The sequence below is a fragment of the Cetorhinus maximus genome, chromosome 1, assembly GCF_964194155.1.
Source record: "Cetorhinus maximus chromosome 1, sCetMax3.hap1.1, whole genome shotgun sequence".
NCBI lineage: Eukaryota > Metazoa > Chordata > Chondrichthyes > Lamniformes > Cetorhinidae > Cetorhinus > Cetorhinus maximus.
In genome coordinates, this window is record NC_135879.1 from 1,387,534 (window position 1) to 1,408,824 (window position 21,291).

General features: G+C 42.4%; 1 protein-coding gene across 3 annotated transcripts in view; it reads left to right on the forward strand.

Annotated features, from left to right (window-relative positions):
* The window catches only part of LOC144693310 (ubiquitin-conjugating enzyme E2 D2-like), a 46,777-nt gene extending 25,889 nt beyond the window's left edge, over positions 1 to 20,888 (forward strand). For 2 of the 3 annotated variants that reach the window (XM_078563138.1, XM_078563300.1), the window contains 3 exons: positions 6,849 to 6,942; positions 11,031 to 11,080; positions 19,803 to 20,888. In XM_078563138.1, coding sequence (XP_078419264.1) covers positions 6,849 to 6,942; positions 11,031 to 11,079 — 143 coding nt within the window. In that variant the 3' untranslated portion in view covers position 11,080; positions 19,803 to 20,888. The remainder of the gene's footprint in view (positions 1 to 6,848; positions 6,943 to 11,030; positions 11,081 to 19,802) is intronic. The other variant, XM_078563222.1, reaches the window with a different exon arrangement.
* Positions 20,889 to 21,291: the final 403 nt, after the last annotated feature.

The window sequence follows — 21,291 nt, forward strand, 5'->3', positions numbered from 1 at the left end:
TCTCTGTCGTAAATGGGAGACCCATAGACTAATCATGCAACAGCCTGACATAGTCATCCTCACAGAATCACACCATACAGACATTGTCCCAGGCACCACCATCCCCACCTCACCAGAGGTGGTGGCACCGTGGTATACAGTCTGGGGGGAGGGGGGTGGTGGTAGTAGGGAGTTAGCTTGGGAGTTCTCAACATTGACCCTGGATCCCATGAAGTCTCATGGCATCAGGCTGTTGGGACAATCTGTGGGACAGCTCTCCCAATTTTGGGGAAGAGTACTACTTCCCCAGCTCTCAGATGTTAACAGGGTCAATAGGGCTGGGTGTGCTGCAGTTGTCATTTCTGGTGCCTATGGTGGTCCATCCAGTTTCATTTTCGTAGCGGTTTGATACAAATGAGTGGCTTGCTAGGCCATTTCAGAGGGCATTTAAGAGTCAACCATATTGCTGTGGATCTGGAGTCCCATGGAGGCCAGACCAGGTAAGGACAGCAGGTTTCCTTCCGAAAGGGCATCAGTGAACCAGATGGGTTTTTACAACAATTGACAATGGTTTCACCATTAGCCTAGCTTTTAACTTCCAGATTTTTTTATTGAACTTAAATTCCACCAGCTGCTGTGGTGGAATTTGAGCCGGTGTCCCCTGAGCATTAGCCTGAACCTCTGGATTACTAACCCAGTGACAGTACCTCCACACCACCACCTCTCCTCAATTAGCAGTGCGTCACTACTCTTAACTCATTACTAATGCAGCATCTCTCAAACCATTGCTGACCGTAATCTGCAGGTTAAAGTGCTTGAATGGGGAAGGAAACCTCCTGCTGGTTACCACCTAATATCCCCCTGATGAATCAGTGCTCCTCCATGTTGAACACCACTTGGAGGAAGCACTGAGGGTGGCAAAGGTGCAGAATATACTCTGGGTGGGGGACTTCAATGTCCATTATCAAGAGTAGCTCAGTAGCACCACTACTGACCAAGCTGGCCAAGTCCAAAAGGGCTGTTACTGGTTCTGTGGCAGATGGTGAGGGAACCAACGAGAGAAAAACCTACTTGACCTCGTCCTCACCAATCTACCTGTTGCAGATGTATCTGCCCATGATGGTATTGGTAGGAGTGACCACCACACAATCCTTGTGGAGACAAAGTCCTGTCTTTACATTGAGGATACCCTCCATCATGTGTGGCAAAATCACCGTGCTAAATAGGATAGATTTCAAACAGATCTAGCAACTCAACTGGGCATCCATGAGACGCGGTGGGCCATCAGCATCAGAATTGTACTCAACCATAATCTGTAACCTAGAAGTCCAGCATATTCCCCACTCTACCTTTGCTATCAAGCCGGAGGATTAACCCTGGTTCACTGAAAAGTGAGCATGCAAGGAGAAACACCAGGTGTCAACTTGATGTTGCAACACAGGACTACCTGCATGCCAAACAGCGGAAGCAGCATGCGATAGACAGAGCTAAGCAATCCCACAACCAACACATTCAGATCTAAGCTCTGCGTTCCTGCCACATCCAGTCGTGAATGGTAGTGGACAATTAAACAATAACTAGAGGAGGAGACTCCACAAATATGCCCATCTTTAATGATGTGGGAGCCCAGCATATCAGTGCAATAGACAAGGCTGAAGTATTTGCAACAATCTTCAGCCAGAAGTGCCGAGTGGATGATCCATCTCGGCCGCCTCCTGAAGCCCCCAGCATCACACATGCCAGTCTTCAGCCTATTCGATTCACTCTACATGATATCGAGAAACGGCTGAAGGCACTAGATTCAGCAGAGGCCTTTGACCCTGACAACATTCCGAGAATTGTACTGAAGACTTGCACCCTAGAACTAAAGGCGGGCCTAGCCCAGCTACAACATTGGCATCCACGCCACAATGTGGAAAATTGCCCAGATATGTCCTGTACACAAAGCAGTACAAATCCAACCCGGCCAACTACATCCCCATCAGCCCACTCTCGATCATCAGATTGATGCAAGGTGTCATCGACAGTGCTATCAAGCAGCACTGATCCTCGGTTTGGGTTCTGCTAAGGCCACTCAGCTCCTGACCTCATTGCAGCCTTGGTCCAAACATGGAGAAGAGAACTGAACTCAAGAGGTGAGAGTGATTGCCCTTGACACCAAGGCAGCATTTGACCAAGTGTGGCAACAAGAAGCCCTAGCAAAACTTGAGTTGGTGGGATTCGGGGGAAATCTCTCTACTGGTTGGAGTCATATCTAGCACAAAGGAAGTTGTTCTCACACTGAACAATTTCTCCTTTAACTCCTCCCACTTCCTCCAAATAAAAGGTGTGGCTATGGGTACCCGCATGGGCCCCAGCTATGCCTGTCTCTTTATGGGGTATGTGGAACATTCCTTGTTCCAGTCCTACTCCGGCCCCCTCCCACAACTCTTTCTCCGGTACATCGATGATTACTTCGGTGTGGCTTCATGCTCTGGTCGGGACCTGGAAAAATTTATTAATTTTGCTTCCAATCTCCACCCCTCCATCATTTTCCCATGGTCCATCTCTGACACTTCCCTTCCCTTCCTTGACCTCTCTGTCTCAATTTCTGATGATAGATTGTCCACCAATATCCATTACAAGCCTACCGACTCCCACAGCTACCTCGACTACAGCTCCTCACACCCTGCTTCCCATAAGGACTCCATCCCATTCTCTCAGTTCCTTCGCCTCCGTCGCATCTGTTCTGATGATACTACCTTCAAAAACAGTTCCTCTGACATGTCCTCCTTCTTCCTTAACCGAGGTTTTCCACCCACGGTCATTGACAGGGCCCTCAACCGTGTCCGGCCCATCTCCCGCGCATCCGCCCTCACGCCTTCTCCTCCCTCCGAGAAACATGATAGGGTCCCCCTTGTCCTCACTTATCACCCCACCAGCCTCCGCATTCAAAGGATCATCCTCTGCCATTTCTGCCAACTCCAGCATGATGCCACCACCAAACACATCTTCCCTTCACCCCCCCTGGCGGCATTCCGTAGGGATCGTTCCCTCCGGGACACCCTGGTCCACTCCTCCATCACCCCCTACTCCTCAACCCCCACCTACGGCACCTCCCCATGCCCACGCAGAAGATGCAACACCTGCCCCTTCACTTCCTCTCTCCTCACCGTCCAAGGGCACAAACACTCCTTTCAAGTGAAGCAGCGTTTCACTTGCATTTCCTCTAACTTAGTCTACTGCATTCGTTGCTCCCAATGCGGTCTCCTCTACATTGGAGAGACCAAACGCAAACTGGTCGACCGCTTTGCAGAACACCTGCGGTCTGTCCGCAAGAAAGACCCAAACCTCCCTGTCGCTTGCCATTTTAACACTCCACCCTGCTCTCTTGCCCACATGTCTGTCCTTGGCTTGCTGCATTGTTCCAGTGAAGCCCAACACAAACTGGAGGAACAGCACCTCATCTTCTGACTAGGCACTTTACAGCCTTCCGGACTGAATATTGAATTCAACAACTTTAGGTATTGAACTCCCTCCCCCATCCCCACCTCCATTTCAGTTTCTTCCCCCTCCCTTTTGTTTTTTCCAATAATTTATATAGATTTTTCTTTTCCCACCTATTTCCATTATTTTAAAATCTATAACTATAATACCCTGTCAGTCTTTCCACCCCACCCCTACTACAGCTGTACTTTGAGTGTCCTGCCATCCATCCTTAATTAGCACATTCTCTTAGATAATATCACCACCTTTCACACCTCCCTGTTCCTTTGTCTGTAACATATTTTGATCATCTGTATCACTGCTTGCTTGTGCCTACAACCCCCCCCAAACTTCTGTCCCCTCCTGACCTTAAACCAGCTTATATTTCACCCCTCTCCTAACTTCACTCAGTTCTGCTGAAGGGTCATGAGGACTCGAAACGTCAACTCTTTTCTTCTCCGCCAATGCTGCCAGACCTGCTGAGTTTTTCCAGGTAATTTTGTTTTTGTTTTGGATTTCCAGCATCCGCCGTAGTTTTTTGTTTTAACAAAGGAAGTTGATTCTGGTTGTTGGAGGTCAATCACCTCAGTTCCAGGACATCATTGCAGGAGTTCCTCAGGGTAGTGTCCTAGGCCCAACCATCTTCACTTGCTTCATCAATGACCTTCCTTCCATCATAAGGTCAGAAGTGGGGATGTTTGTGAATGATTGCACAATGTTCAGCACCATTTGCGACTCCTCAGAGATACTGAAGCAGTCCATGCCAATATGCAGCAAGACCTGGACAATATTCAGGCTTGGGCTGACAAGTGGCAAGTAACATTCGTGCCACACAAATGCCAGGCAATGACCATCTCCAACAATAGAGAATCTGCCCATTTCCCCTTAACATTCAGTAGCATTATCATCGCTGAATCCTTCACTGTCAACATCCTGGGGGTTATCATTGACCAGAAACTGAACTGGACTAGCCATATAAATATTCTCGCTACAAGGAACAGGGCAGAGGCTAGGAATCCTGCGGCGAGTAACTCGCTTCCTGACTCCGCAAAGTCTGCCCACCATCTACAAGGCACAAGTCAGAAGTGTGATGGAATATTCTCTGCTTGCCTGGATGAGTTCAGCTCCAACAACATTCAAGAAACTTGACACCATCCAGGACAAAGCAGCCCGCTTGATTAGCAACCCTTCTACAAACATTCACTCCTTCAACCACTGACGCACAGTAGCAGCAGTGTGTACCATCTACAAGAAGCACTGCAGGAATTCACCAAGGCTCATTCGAGAGCACCTTCCAAACCCACGATCTAGAAGATAAGGGCAGCAGATAGATGGAAACACCACCACCTGCAAGTTCCCTTCCAGGCCGGCCACCACCCTGACTTGGAAATATATCACTGTTCCTTCATCGTTGCTGGGTCAAAATCCTGGAGCTCCTTCCCGAACAGCACTGTGGGTGTACCTACACCACATGCACTGCTGCGGTTCAAGAAGGCAGCTCACCTTCTCAAGGGCATTTAGAGATGGGCATTAAATGCTGCCCTAGCTGGAGTGCCACAAGGAATCAGTCTTAGGGCCTCAATTATTTACAATCTATATTAATGACTTGAAGGAGATGGGGCAGAGTGTAATGTATCCAAATTTGCTGCTGATATAAAAATAGGTGGGAGGGCATGTTGAGATGAGGACGTAAGGAATCTGCAAGGGGATATAGATAGGTTGAGTCAGTGGGCAAAAACTTGGCAGATGGGGTTTAATGTAGGAAAATCGTGTGAGGTCATGCACTTTGCTAGGAAGAATCAAAAGGCAGACTATTATTTAAATAGAGAGAGACTCCAAAAAAGTGCAGCACAGAGGGATCTGGGTGTTTTTGTGCATGAAACTCAAAGTTAGCATGCAGGTGCAGCAAGTAATTAGGAAGGCAAATGGAATTTTGGCTTGTATTGCTAGGGGTTGGAGTTTAAAAATAGGGAAGTCTTGTTACAACTGTACAGGACGTTGGTGAGGCCGCACCTGGAGTACTGTGCACAGTTTTGGTCCCTGTATTTAGGAAAGGATATACTGGCATTGGAGGCAGTTCAAAAGAGATTCACTTGGCTGATTCCTGGGCTGAATAAGTTGACTTATCAAGAATGGCTAAACAGTTTAGGCCTTTATTCATTAGAGTTTAGAAGAATGAGGGGTGATCTTATTGAAATGTACACGATTCTGAGGGGGTTTGACACTTATTCTGAGTTTTACTTAGTTCCAAATAGAGGCTATTCTTGCTATGTAACCTGTGACTACCCAACTTTGTTTTCTCACTGTAGTCCGCTTCATTTTTTTTCTATTTAATCTTCTTCCATGAAGCATGAATAGGAAAGCGTTCTACAGGTATCCTTGCTCTCCAGTAATTTGTGCAATTTTCCCTTCACTTATCCAGTAGGCTAGCAGCAATTTCAGTTGTTGGTAACCTCGACTTTCTTCTCTGTACCCCTTGCACTGAAGTCTAGATGTGCCAAGGTAAATTGAAGTACCACTTTGGGATGAGTTCAGTTACCTCAACGCAGACCTGAAGTAACAGTTTTTATTTTAAAAATTACATTTCTTAAATATAGAAGCACAAAAAAAGTACGAGACTAATAAGAACACAGGAAACACATGGGAGCTGAGATGGGTAATTTGTAGAAGACTCATTCGCATCTTGTTTCAGTGAAACCTGCTGGTACAGAGTTACCATTAGGCTGGGAGTTATCATAGCTATAAGCTTCTCAGCATAATTCAAACCCAAGTAGCAGTTTTATTGCACAAGTTTTAGGAAAACCTATCGGAATCATATTCAGTTATGTAAGTGATAGAATTTATCTTGGACTTTGAACATCCAGTGGGCTGAGGCTCGTTGCTGCTGTATAACCACATAGCTAAATCTCACGTCAACTCTACATGTTGCACAACAAAATTCATTCTAGGATATCCTGTAATTAAGTAATCTCACATGATGAATACTAGCTAGAGAGATCTTTGGAATCTGTTCTGAGCGGTGTATTTTGAAAGTAAAAACCTTCAAAGGGACATTGGCCAACACAGTAAGTGGATTGAAACATTAACATTTGATGGAATATCAACTCCGATTTCAATTTTTCAGTATATTTTCTCCAAGTGCAGATGTATTGGTAACTGCTATCCTTGACAAATTCATATTTAATTTGCACTGAAGGCTGTAAGAACATGCTGAAAAAGAAATGTTGACTTGGATATTACACAACTTAGCGGGTTTTTTCTTGTACAAGCTATGTTTCATATCCAGAGGAAGATGGACTTCAAACTAGAATAAACAGTAAATGTATAACTGTTTCAGAAGAGACAAAAAAGCTTGCTGTGCTGATTGTAGCATAAAACTGAATTGCTTATTATTTCTTTTGCAGTTCTATTGTCCATTTGTTCACTGTTATGTGATCCAAACCCTGATGACCCATTAGTGCCAGAGATTGCACGTATCTACAAAACAGATAGGGAAAAGTGAGTATCCTTAAAAGAGCATTGCTCAATGTTGAATTTTGAATGTTTTAAGTGTGCAGTCTTCTGATTCCACTTTATACAGTGTCATGTGGGCTATTTTGTGTAAAATTCAATGCTTTAGATGGTAAAACTTCATGGGGAGATTAAATATAATGATGTTTTAATGTATTTGACAAGGTTGCTCGAGGAACTAGGTTGTAGTGGGCCATCACTTTGGTGCTGAAAGATGCTTTGGAGCACTGTAATAAGTATAGTATCTAATTTGAAATAGGAGGAAAGTATATTCTCAGCAGTTTACTAAAGATGATCTGAAATGCAATAAAGCTTTGTAAGTTTCTTAGCTTCTAGTATGCCAAATCATGGTGCCTTGATTTGGTTCTCAGAAATGTTCAGTTCTAGCTAGGTTGTGTTCATCTGGCACGTTCAGATTTCTAGTTCACCTGTTCCAGTGATCATTCTGTATTCAAATGCGGCCTCCTGCAAATTGTGCAACCTTTTTGAAACCTCTTCTTCCCCCACACTGCCTCAACCAGCTTCTTCATTTCTGTGGCACCACCACTGCGTAAGTCAAGGTTTGTGAACATACCAATTAGGAGGAGGAGTAGGCCACTCGGCCCCTCGAGCCTGCTGTCCATTCAAAAAGATATTTATTTTTCTGCTGAGGTTTTTTTGTGTGTCTGCAAGTGCTGGCAGGCATCTGTAAATGTTTGTTAGGACTGCCACTGTAAGCAAGCTTCAAAAGACCAAGTTGTTTGGGGCAAATGTTCCAGTGAAATATTGAAGTCTGGCAAGATTCTGGGAGGCCATGTTCAGCTTGCATTCCAAAGCATTCCCACCACTTAGTTGTGCGGTGTAAGATTCTATTTGTGGGCATGGTTGTTATACTGTAGATGAGAAAGGTTGCCCAAATGTTTGGTGTTGATATTATGTAAAGCAATTCCAAGAACCTTGAAATCTTTGGTACTTAAGTAGTACTGGTGCCCTGTGTCACTTTCTAGGTAGAGGCTGCTGCTATGGTCAGTTTCTAGGCCTGTGGAAGTGGATGTATGTTGCACTTCAAAATGGCCCAGGGATTCTGGTGGTGCTGTAGGATTTTAGCACTTTTTTTATCCATTCAAAAAGCACCCAAGAAAGTTATGATTGTTTCTGAAAGTCACCTGACAATCTTGGATGAGCCAAACCAGTGGAACAGGATTACTGAGCATCAGCCAAGTCTCTAATGTTAAGCTCCAGTGGCTGTTTGGCAATAAAAACCGAAACCACTACAGACGCCTTCAGTTTTATTTCTTTTTTTCTCTCTTCCTCCTCCAGCTTTATCGATAGTTTAAAATTACATTTCTATAGTTCTAAGACTTCAGTTGCTTTCACCTTCTGTCTTAAAAAAACTGATTTCAAGCAAATGATTCTTTACAGTAGCCTAATTGTATTATACAAAAATAACACCTTGATTTTTGTGAAAACACATTGGTGCATAAAACTCCCTACAGAGTACATTTGTCTCACCTGTTATCCCTTTTATACATCCAAACGGGTAGTTAGGTTATTAACTGATAATTAGCAACTGAACTCCTTGTGAGTTAACTGTTTCCTTCCCCAACACCTAAGCCCACAGTGTGCGCACTGCAACATTGCTTTCTGAAAGCAGACCTTGATCAATGACTGCCTCCGAGAAGGCCCTGAAAGAATGTCACTTGCAGACTTCCTATGGATGGTCATTCTGGGAAGCTGTATATTTTTCAGAAATTGAATGAAAGAAAGGTTACCATTAACATGCTTGATTTATAAAATGGACTTGTAACGAGCATGGATTCACTTGCAAAGATGCTTCAAGGCATTGCTGTTGGTAATGGGGACTAACTATATGGCTTTAATGCCAACTACTGTCCAACCCTCCCCAAGCAGCACTGAGGGTATAACGGTAGCCAACTGGATTGAAAAGATGCTTTTGGGGACCACCCTTTTTGGTGCTGTCCAAATTCTAGACAGTACTTGCAAACGGGCATGCCTGGCTGTTCATTTGAAACAGGAAATAGTTTGTCAAAAGACCTTGGCCAGTTTGTTTTTGTTGATGGAGCTATGATTGGCATGTGTTTCTGTATAGAGGAGCCCCAGTTAATGCTGATTAAGAGTGCACCATGGATCCTTACAATACTGGGCTGAATCAAAGAACAGCTGGTGGTAACCCTGGGGGTAACCAATGATTGTCTACACTGAGTCTGGTTAGTGTTCTTGCACAGAGCTGTATGCTTTGGAAAGCATTGTTTTAAAGCACTTTTTAAAACAATAGTTAGTCTTATAGTTTTGACACTGGGGTGGTTAGCTTTGATTTTCATTTTGAATGGAATTAGTTAATGTATCTGCAGTTGATGCTGTGGAACCTCGTGGTGTTAACTAGATGGAATAGATTATGCTGAATTGGATTCCTTGTCAAACTTTCTCAAGCTTTAAGTCTGTTTAATCCAGTTTTGTCTGGTGTGAATTGAAGTTCCTTGTGGATGTCATTTTTTGGGTCTTTTTTTTTTAGACAGGCTCTGCTTGTGGCAATTATCTGCGATAAATGTGATCCAGTCATCATTTTTTTAATTTGTAAGAATTTGAAATTATTAAAGTCAAGAGTCAACCACATAGCTGTGGGCCTGGGGTCACAGGCAAGATGAGGTAAGGATGGCTGATTTTAGGGGAGGTGTGGAATTGTCACTGGATTGGTAACCAGAGACCCACACTAATGCTCTGGGGACTCTGTTTTGAATCCCACCATGGCAGATGGTGGAATTTGAATTCAATAAAAATCTGAAATTGAAAGCTTGATGATGACCATTAAAAAAAAAACAATGTCAATTGTCGGAAAAATCCATCTGGTTCACTAATATTCTTTAGGGAAGGAAATCTGCCATCCTTACCTGGTTTGGCCTACATGTGACTCCAGACCCACAGCAATGTGGTTGACTCTGAAATGGCTGAGCAAGCCATTCAGTTCATGGGCAGTTAGGGATGGGCAATAAGTGCTGGCCTAGCTGGCAACGCCCACATCCTATGAAATAATTTTTAAAAATTCCTTCCCTAAAGGACAGTATTGAACCAGATGGATTTTTATGACAATCCAATAGTTTTGTGGTCACCAGTAGTGATACTGTCCTCACTTTTTATTCCAGATTTATTTATTAACTGAATTTAAACCTTCCAGCTGCTGTGGTAGGATTTAAACTCATGTTTTTGGATCATTAGTCCTGGCCACTAGGCTAATTATAAAACTATGTTACTGTTCCCTCATTTAATGTTGAAAGTATAAACATAAATTGCTTACAAGAGCAACATTTTATGTTGACATGTTACAGAATTTTGTAACTCCTAAAGGGAGGAGAGAGAAAATTTGAGTTGGATAGAATAGAAGAGATGGCTATATTTGCATAATTTCTCCTCTTGCCTCTCCCACGCTCATGCCAAGGTCAGGATGAACATTTATTCCATGAGGAAGTGATGAGGTACTTATTCTGCAGTCCAGAACCTTGGCAGGGATCCTTGCTTTTTTTGCCAAAAAATCAGGATCTGTTTTTGAAGAGTGAACCTGTTATCTCATTTCTGCATTTTTATATTTCCCTGGTTTGGAAAGTTCTTAGCCTCTGCTGGCAGTATGCTGGTTACTGAGAAGTGTGTAGTTTGATTTACTGTAAAGGCAGCTATCCTGTTTTGTACAATGGAGTGTAAAGGTAACAATAAATTCAGGTATCCCTTTGATAGAAATATAATTTGTATGTCACGTGTAAATGTTGTAACAGAATACCAAGAGACTGTAGATGTTGGCAATCAAATAAAAACAGAAAATGGTGGAACCATTCAGGTTTGGCAGCATCTGTGGAGGAAGAAATAGTTAGCATTTCAGGCCGATTGTTCCATAAGACAGCATGATACTGCATTATATTGCCTTGTTTAGTGGTACAGTATCAGTTGTTAAAAGCATGACTAAGCTATGAGGTAGTTGCCTATAAGCTTACTGTTGTTCTTTTGTGTGGGGAAAATTGGAGAAAATCCTATGGTTCTAAAATCTTCAGATTTGTAGGTCTGACTTTTGTGCTTGTCAACCTTAATAGGTATAACAGACTAGCAAGAGAGTGGACAGAAAAGTATACAGTGCTCTAGGGTAAGGTGCTTGCAGCTTTTGAAACCCAATGCGCACCCATAGCAAGATTCTCTTGAACTAAATATTTCTGCTTGCTGGCTTATGGAGTGATCAGAGATGAACTAACTCATCAGACATGCGTTTTGTTTGGTCAGAAGGTAGAGAAAAGGGAGCAAGGATTGACTAGCCTTTTCTTAATTGGTGCACATTAATGCATGTGAAGTTTTAGGATGCTTGACCTTTTAGGCCACAGCAGTACTAGAGTGTAAAATTACTGGTGTCCTGTGGTCCTGGTGTTTTAGTAGCACAACTGGATATTTTAATATTTAAGTTTAAATTTCAGGTTTAGAAGTAAATTGTTCAGTTTGGAGATTATTGATGTGGAACCCCTGTGGCTGTCACATTGCTTTGCTGCTTCTGCCAATGCATTTTATTTTACACCATTAACATTGTGGAACTGCAATGTACATTAACTAGCAAGATTTATTTGAAGTCTAATTTGACAATTAAGAATTCTCCCTGAGGGCTAGTATTGGTTTACCATGTTCTCCACACTAAAATATTAGTGTGGCTTAAACATTGGATGACATCCAGCAATGGGATAGATAAACAGGTTAACCTTAACCACAGACTAGGTAGCCTATTAGTTGTGGGGAAATTTTTGGAATTCATGATTTATGAAATAAATTAGTGAACACTTATAAATGCACAGATTAATCAAAATTACCCTCTTTTTTGAGGTGTGGCTAGATGAATGAAATACAGTAGATGTATTTACAGAAGGCTTTCATATGGTTCAAGAGGCTTGTTAGGGTATATCATCTGAGGGAATATAGCACCCTGGCTAGTTGACAGAAATCAGTGTAAATGGGTGTTAGGATTGGAGTTGTTTTACTCCGGGCGTCAGGGCTCGGTCCACTTTTGAGCTTTATGTTTTGGCTTGGGTAGAGGGAACGGAATCTCAAAGCTGCTGACACAAGTAGATTATTTACTTATCGTTCATGGGATGTGAGGGTCACTTGCTGGGCCAGCATTTATTGCCCATCCTTAATTGCCCTTGAGAAGGTGGTGGTGAGCTTTCTTGTTAGAGGTGCTGCAGGCCATGTGGTGAGAGTGCACCAACAGTGCTGTTAGGTAGGGAGTTCCAGGCTTTTGACTCTGCAAGCATGAAGACTATAAGACTTCAGGAAGACATAAGTTAGCGGAATAGACAATTGGCAGTTGCATTTCAATGCATGTGAGGTTGGAAGAGAATTCAGTGCGTGTAAACACTTGTTGGAAAGATGCTGAAGGAATTTGATAAATAGACGCCTCCGGGTTCAAATACAAGTGCAGGTTGATGGTCATAAGGCCAAAGGCATTTTGTGCTTTGTATATGGAGACAGCACACACTAAAAGAACATTGAAACCCACAAAGTGTATATTGTGGATTCACCAGGGTTAAAGGGATGGGATGTCTTAGTTGGAGGAAAGATTTGTGATGCTGGGAATATTTCGGCTGGGACAGAAATCTGAAATGAGATTTGATTTTTTACATTGGAGTGTATATGGAAAGACTATTCCTTGAGATTATGGAGTTATGACAATGTAAAATTGTCATTAAAACTAAGGAAAGGGTTTAGGGAAAAAAAAGTCTTCAAGCAGAGGGTTGCTGAGGCAGAGACCATTGCATCTTTCAAAGAGAAATTGGGTAAATATTTGAATTTGAGGAAGATGTGGAGAGGGTGGGGCAGTGAGATTTGTTTTGGATTGTATTAGCACAGAGCTGGTAAAGACATGATGACACAGGAGCTTTCTGTGCTCTAAATGCCTAGTTTCATCGGAAACTCTTGCTGAAGCAGGAAATACTTGTTGCATTGAAGTTATCTTTGTCATAGTCTGGTAACTACTTTATTCAGACTTTTCTTTCAATGTGCTCAATTAGGGGTTGCTGAGCTTTTTTAGCTAGAGCTTTTTCTTAAATTGCCTAAAGTAAAATCAATTTGAAGCTGCAAGATGAAAATTTAGCATTTCTAAACCAAATACTTGATAAATTGCCAAGCGTCTCTGGTAGGATGAAGAATTTGCATATATGATAAAAATACATTGAATTTATGTATCAATTAAAATTGAAATTAAAATTGACCCAACTGAGTTGTGTTTTTTGATGTTTCTTTGTATTATAATTTTGTCAGTAAAGTCACCTTTAAAACAAACTAACTTAAGATTTGCAGAATTAAGACTATTATTTTGATCATTGGTTCTCATGATGAAAAAATCTTCTAGTAGCACATTTGGATTCATTTACTGGCTTGGCTGTGTTAGAAACAATAATAGTCTCAACCATAAAACCTGTTCCTTGAACCAAAGGCATCATCTATAACCATGGTGTAGCTATAACATGCCAACAGGTTGATTTAAGCACAATGTTTTTCATTTAAATAATCATTCAAAGCCATAAAGTGCAGCATAATGATTAGCATTTCATCCATGCAATAAAACCACAGCTCTTACTCTTTTTGACTGAATCTTTTGAAGGCTTTTTTCAAGTTAATGTAATCCAGCTGGGCAAGGTTGGAAATCACAAATGAGATTTGAAGCACCACGTGCAGGCTGCTGTAGTGCTGGATGAAAATTGTGTGACAGAGACTGAAATGATTGACACATTTTAGAAGTAAAAACTGTTAAAACAAAAAAATTGAGCGTGATTTGAAATGGGATACTGTATGGATTCTAGTTTGGCCATTCCATTTGTATGAACAATATGAATGACCAAGTTAATTTGTTTTGTTCATTGTATTTTACTTGTCTGTCTATTTATAATACCATTTGTGAAATTAGGATCTTCTCTGACTCGTGTTGACTCAGAGGGTGAGGCAAAGTACTGACTAATCAGCTCATTCTAGTTTCTGGTTGTAAGTGGATGTTCCAGAGACAGTAGTAAAGTGCATGTCTGGACCATGATACTATCCGCTGTTATAGGATTTTCTGTAAAATACTGGTGTAATTTTTTTCAGTATTGTGGGGATAATGGGCATTCGAATGGAATGAATGTGTCAGATTTAATTGTCTTTGAAGTATATTGTAATTTGTAATTGTAAACTTTTTTCTGAAGCGTTTTGGTTTCAGAAAACTAAAATTTACTCAGCTTGAATTGCTTTAAAAATATTGTAGTTTGGTGCACACTGTGCAAACAAAGTTTGCAGATAACACAAAAATAGGTGGGAAGGCAAGTGGTGAGGATGACTGTCTACAGATGGCAATAGACAGGTTAAGTGAGTGGGCAAAAACGTGGCAGATAAAATATAATGTGGGAAAATGTGAGGTTATGCACTTTGGCAGGAAGAATAGAGGAGCTGAATATTATTTAAATAGAGAAAGACTACAGAAAGCTGCAGCACAGAGGGATTTGGGAGTCCTTGCATGAATCACAAAAAGCTAATATACAAGTTCAACAGGTAATAGGGAAGGCAAGTGGAATGTTGGCCTTTATTTCAAAGGGAATGGAGTATAAAAAGAGGGAAGTCTTGCTAAAACTATACAAGGCACTAGTTAGACCACACCTAGAATACTGTGAACAGTTTTGGTCCCCTTATCTAAGGAAAGATATACTGGCATTGGAGGCAGCCCAGAGAAGGTTCACTAGGTTGATCCTGGGGATGGAGGGATTTTCTTATGAGGAGAGTTTGAATCGGTTGGGCCTGTGCTCATTGGAGTTTAGAAGAATGAGAGGCGACCTTATTGAAACATAAGTTTCTCAGGGGGCTTGACGGTAGATGCAGAGAGGTTGTTTTCCCTTGTGGGAGAGTCTAGGACCAGAGGGCATAATCTCAGAGTAAGGGGACACCAATTTAAAACAGATGAGGAGGAATTTCTTCTCTGAGGGTAGTGAATCTGTGGAATTCTTTACCGCAGAGGGCTGTAGAGGCTGGGTCATTAAGTATATTCAAGGCTGAGGCAGACTTTTAATCACTAAGGGAATCAAGGGTTATGGGGAAAAGGCAGGAAAGTGGAGTTGAGGATTATCAGATCAGGCATGATCTCATTGAATGACGGAGCAGACTCAGTGGGCCCAATGGCCTACTTCTCCTACATCTTATGGTCTAAAAGGTATAATGGAGTGGAAGAATGACTTGTGCAGACCTGTGGTTATGTGGTTTTCCCTCTTTTTCCTTCTCGACCTGTCTGCTGCCTTTGACATGACTGACCACACCATCCTCCTCCAAATCCTCTCCACTATTGTCCAGCTGTTCAGGACTGCTGTCGCCTGGTTCTTATCTATCTAATCATAGCTAGAGTATCACTTGCAGTGGCTTGTCTTCCTGCTGCCACACTGTCACCTCTGGTGCTCCCCAAGGATCTGTCCTTTGGCTCCCTTCTATTTCTTACCTACTTGCTGCACCTTGGTGACATCATCTGAAAGCACAGCGTTAGTTATCACATGTACGCTGACAACACCTCACCACCTCTCTCAACTCTCCCACTGCTGTTAAATTATCAGACTGCTCATCTGACGTTCTGTAGTAGGTGAGCAGAAATTTTCTCCACTTAAACATTGGGAAGACTGAAGCCATTATCTTCAGTCCCCACTCTGTTCCCTAGCTACAGACCTCATCACTCTCCCTGGCAACAATCTGAGATTAAATCAGTCCGTTCACAACCTGGATCCTAAGATGTGCTTCTGGCCACCTTTGCGTCGTCACCGTGACCACCGAATTCCACATCTGTAACACGGCCTAATTTTTTCCTGTTGTTTCAGCGCATCCGCTGAAACCCTCATTCATGATTTTGCTCCCTCTGGACTTGGTTATTCCAATGCTCTTCTGGCTGGTCTACCACATTTCACCCTCCGTAAACTTGAGTTGATCCAAAACTCTGCCTTTGTGTTCAGTAACAAATCCTGTTACTCTATCGTTTTGTGTTGCTGACCTACATTGGTTCCCAGTGAAGCATCATCTTGATTTTAAAATTCTCATCCTTGTTTTTAAATTCTTCCATGACCTCACCCCCATCTCTAATCTCCTTCAGCCCCACAACCTTCCTCCCTGTGCTCATCCAATTCTTGCTTCTTGAACATCCCTGATTTTAATTCCTCCACTATTGGTTGTTACATCTTTAGCTGCCTAAGCCTTAAGCTCCCTACATCTACCGGCTCTTTACCATTTTTTTGTCCTTAAAACTTACCTCTGACCACGCTTTTGGACATCTGGCAAAATATATCCTAAGTGGCTCACTGTTTTATTTTGCTTTATAATGCTTCTGTGCGATATAACTAAATTGTTGAAAGTGGGAGAACTGGGCATGTGTGGCAACTTTTAGGTCTGCAGTGACTGGAAGGCGATCATATAGTATTTGTACACTTGTTCCCTTTACCTTAGTGGAAATGTTACATTTTGGTGAGTTCACGAATCAGCCATCTGACTAAGGGGCAGTTATAATGATGCAGAAGTGGAAATTACCAGTGTAATGGTGCTTTAGGTAGAGCCAGGCATGCAGGTTGGAAGAAATAAATAGTTCCAAAATAGAGGTCCTGGGCAAGAATAAATTGCAGCAGTATCTTTTTTTCAATACTGAATATGGATGAAACATGCAGAGAATTGTGCGTTTTATGCTTAGGGGGAATGAGCCGGAATTTCAGCAGCTGAAATGGCCGGAGTGCTCAAAATGGAGACACATTTCCTGCGATTGATTAGAATTTGGAGCTGCGATGGTTTACCCATAGATAAAAACAAAAAGCTAAAAGCTACTGCGGATGCTGGAAATCCAAAACAAAATAAAAACAGAATTACCTGGAAAAACTCAGCAAGTCTGGCAGCATCGGCGGAGAAGAAATCAGTCAACGTTTCGAGCCCTCATGGCCCTTCAGCAGAACTGAAGCATAGTTTCAACAAGGGAGAAATATAAATTGGTTTAAGGTGGGTGGGGGGGAAGAGACACATTGAGGGTGTGGTGTGAGCAGATAATCAAAAGATGTCAGAGACAAAAGGGTCAAAGAGGTGTTGAAGGTGGCGGTCTTTGTCTGAGAAAAGTGCTAATTAAGAATGCAAGACAGGATATTCAAAGTACAGCTCTAGTGGGGGTGGGGTGGAAGGACTAAAGGTTTTAGTTTTAGATTTAAAAATAATGGAAATAGGTGGGGAAAGAAGAATCTATATAAATTATTGAAAAAAAGGCGGGTGGGGGGGGAAAAGAAACGGGGTGGGGATGGGGGGAGGGGGGTTTAAGATCTAAAGTTGTTGAATTCAATATTCAGCCCAGAAGGCTGTAAAGTGCCTAGTCGGAAGATGAGGTGCTGTTCCTCCAGTTTGCGTTGGGCTTCACTGGAACAATGCAGCAAGCCAAGGACAGACATGTGGGCAAGAGAACAGGGTGGAGTGTTAAAATGGCAAGCGACAGGGAGGTTTGGGTCTTTTTTGCGGACAGACCGCAGGTGTTCCGCAAAACGGTCGCCCAGTTTGCGTTTGGTCTCTCCAATGTAGAGGAGACCGCATTGGGAGCAACGAATGCAGTAGACTAAGTTAGGGGAAATGCAAGTGAAATGCTGCTTCACTTGAAAGGAGTGTTTGGGCCCTTGGACGGTGAGGAGAGAGGAAGTGAAGGGGCAGGTGTTGCATCTTCTGCGTGGGCATGGGGAGGTGCCATAAGTGGGGGTTGAGGAGTAGGGGGTGATGGAGGAGTGGACCAGGGTGTCCCGGAGGGAACGATCCCTACGGAATGCCGTCAAGGGGGGTGAAGGGAAGATGTGTTTGGTGGTGGCATCATGCTGGAGTTGGCGGAAATGGCGGAGGATGATCCTTTGAATGCGGAGGCTGGTGGGGTGATAAGTGAGGACAAGGGGGACCCTATCATGTTTCTGGGAAGGAGGAGAAGGCGTGAGGGAGGATGCGCGGGATATGGGCCGGACACGGTTGAGGTCGTTGACAGGGCCCTCAACCGTGTCCGGCCCATATCCCGCGCATCCTCCCTCACGCCTTCTCCTCCTTCCCAGAAACATGATAGGGTCCCCCTTGTCCTCACTTATCACCCCACCAGCCTCCGCATTCAAAGGATCATCCTCCGCCATTTCCGCCAACTCCAGCATGATGCCACCACCAAACACATCTTCCCTTCACCCCCCTTGACGGCATTCCGTAGGGATCGTTCCCTCCGGGACACCCTGGTCCACTCCTCCATCACCCCCTACTCCTCAACCCCCACTTATGGCACCTCCCCATGCCCACGCAGAAGATGCAACACCTGCCCCTTCACTTCCTCTCTCCTCACCGTCCAAGGGCCCAAACACTCCTTTCAAGTGAAGCAGCATTTCACTTGCATTTCCCCTAACTTAGTCTACTGCATTCGTTGCTCCCAATGCGGTCTCCTCTACATTGGAGAGACCAAACGCAAACTGGGCGACCGTTTTGCGGAACACCTGCGGTCTGTCCGCAAAAAAGACCCAAACCTCCCTGTCGCTTGCCATTTTAACACTCCACCCTGTTCTCTTGCCCACATGTCTGTCCTTGGCTTGCTGCATTGTTCCAGTGAAGCCCAACGCAAACTGGAGGAACAGCACCTCATCTTCCGACTAGGCACTTTACAGCCTTCTGGGCTGAATATTGAATTCAACAACTTTAGATCTTAAACCCCCCTCCCCCCATCCCCACCCCGTTTCTTTTCCCCCCCCACCCGCCTTTTTTTCAATAATTTATATAGATTCTTCTTTCCCCACCTATTTCCATTATTTTTAAATCTAAAACTAAAACCTTTAGTCCTTCCACCCCACCCCCACTAGAGCTGTACTTTGAATATCCTGTCTTGCATTCTTAATTAGCACTTTTCTCAGACAAAGACCGCCACCTTCAACACCTCTTTGACCCTTTTGTCTCTGACATCTTTTGATTATCTGCTCACACCACACCCTCAATGTGTCTCTTCCCCCCCACCCACCTTAAACCAATTTATATTTCTCCCTTGTTGAAACTATGCTTCAGTTCTGCTGAAGGGCCATGAGGGCTCGAAACGTTGACTGATTTCTTCTCCGCCGATGCTGCCAGACTTGCTGAGTTTTTCCAGGTAATTCTGTTTTTATTTTGTTATGGTTTACCCATTTTGTTTTTATATTCCTTTAATGAAGAACCTTGTAGGATCCATGAATGATATTGGATGTGTTGAGTTAATTATGAGTGGGGAAAATGAGAATTTCAAATGAAAATGGAATCTTGCTTCATGAAGGAGGAGGATTAGCAATGAAGCAATTGTGTTAGGAATAAGAGAATGTAGTTTATAGGCAGCCTTACATCTGTTTGCATGTAGCAGAGAGTAAGCTGCTGGCTGTAATGGAGCTTTGGTGCTTATGTTTGTAAATGGCTCTTATTATCTATTGCTCTGACATGTAATCCTTCTTGGTTTGAAATTCTGGGCTTTCTCTAAACTCCACATTTTTAGGGGACGGGAATATGGTGTCGTCTAAATCCTCTTTCTCATTTTGCCAAAACATGCACCAGGATCCAGGTCTCAAGTGGGTAGCAGAGGAAAAAGTGTGTTCTGACTGCCCCTAATTTACCTTCTGCTTCAAAGTGTGATTTAATTGTTAACAATAGATAGTTGAATCTTGCTCCTCAATTGAACCTTGTGTTGGTGCTTGAATTTGTTGCCCTGACCAATGTGCTTCTGTTCATGTCCAAAGCCAGAAAAGCTTTTTGTGACTTGGTGTGTACAATAAATCTGTTCCGTATAAGTTGATCAAAAGGTAAAATCATGTCTCTCATTCTCTCTCCACTTGCAGGTATAACAGAATAGCCCGAGAATGGACTCAGAAATATGCAATGTGATACCTTGGAATTCAAATATCTTGCATTATAGCTGAAATAAACTTTAAATTACTGATTTTTGGTTTTCTATTTGGCTGCCCCCATATAAGACCACATCCTTCATTCCACCATCCACATGCTCTTGAGAAAACAATTTAGTACTTCCTGCTTCAACAAGATCAGCTCTCTGAATTTCTAATGTACTTTCATCAATCATCTGAAACTCTGACCTTCTTTATAAATGGAGCATGTGTTAAGTGGCCAATACCTTCATAATAACTTGGTTATGAGACTAAAAGCATTCCTCGTTGCTGTAACGGTGGTGATTTTCTTTTTTTACTTGAAATTGGATAGGTCAGCAGTTTAACTCTATCATTAAAGGATTGCTGATTTGTTGGACAGCATTTTTAATTTTCCCCAAATAAAATGGGGAATAAACTCAATAACATTTGAGTTTATTTACTTTATGCTCATAACTTTGTTATCATGGTGGATTGGTACAGGATGTTATAGTGTCAGCATTAATTAAAATATCCTCTGTATTTTATGCATGTGTTAATAAAAGGAATGACTTAAGGTTTTTGGTTTTGCGCAGAATGGAAATGGAAGTTGTTGTCTCCCTACTTTCCCAAATGGACTAGCTCAGATCATTTTTGTAAATTTCATTTATAGTACTGCTTTTTTAAAAAAAAATTACAGCTATTAGTTAATCTGTTTTCCAGAACACTTTTACATGGCACTGAATTATGATTCAAATCTGTTGGTTGACTGATCAACTAATAGCTCATATTCATTGGGTTTTTCTTTTTAATAAAGTTGCATAAACCAATTTTTAAGTAGCCTGAATGAATGCAGTACAACTTGCTTTCTTTTGGTCATTTCAACATAGCTGTATCATAGCTGTATGTCTTTAGTGTGCAGCATTTCAGATTATTTGTAAAAATGGGCTGCAGCCTCAAACTGTTTGTGATGTGCAAGTTGAAATATTTTGCAAAACAATTCTAACTAGTGGTTTTAAATGCCTTAATGCTGTATCTTGAAATACACTGTTCTACATCATGTTCATGCTTAATGTATGATAACACTGATTTTTATTTTTACACTAAAAAGTAATTCCAGAAATTAATTGGCAGATGTAAGCTTACAGAGCTTTGATAGCAGGAATACAGTTTGTACTGTTTAAGCAATGAGTAGCACACATGCTGCTATAAACCATTTTATATATCTGCTCAAAGCTATATTATGGGATTGTCACTAGTTTCAACAATGCAAGTGTTCTTTCTTGAGAGACCAGCTCTTATCGGCTAAATGATAATTTGGCGAATGGAAGCCAGGAGTTGCAACTTGAAATGCAAATTTTTACCCCATCCATCCATCCACCCACTTTGCACTTGAGTTTTTGCAGTTTAAGATCTCTCATTTTAATTGGATAAGAGAGGCAGAACAATTACTTACCATTAGTTA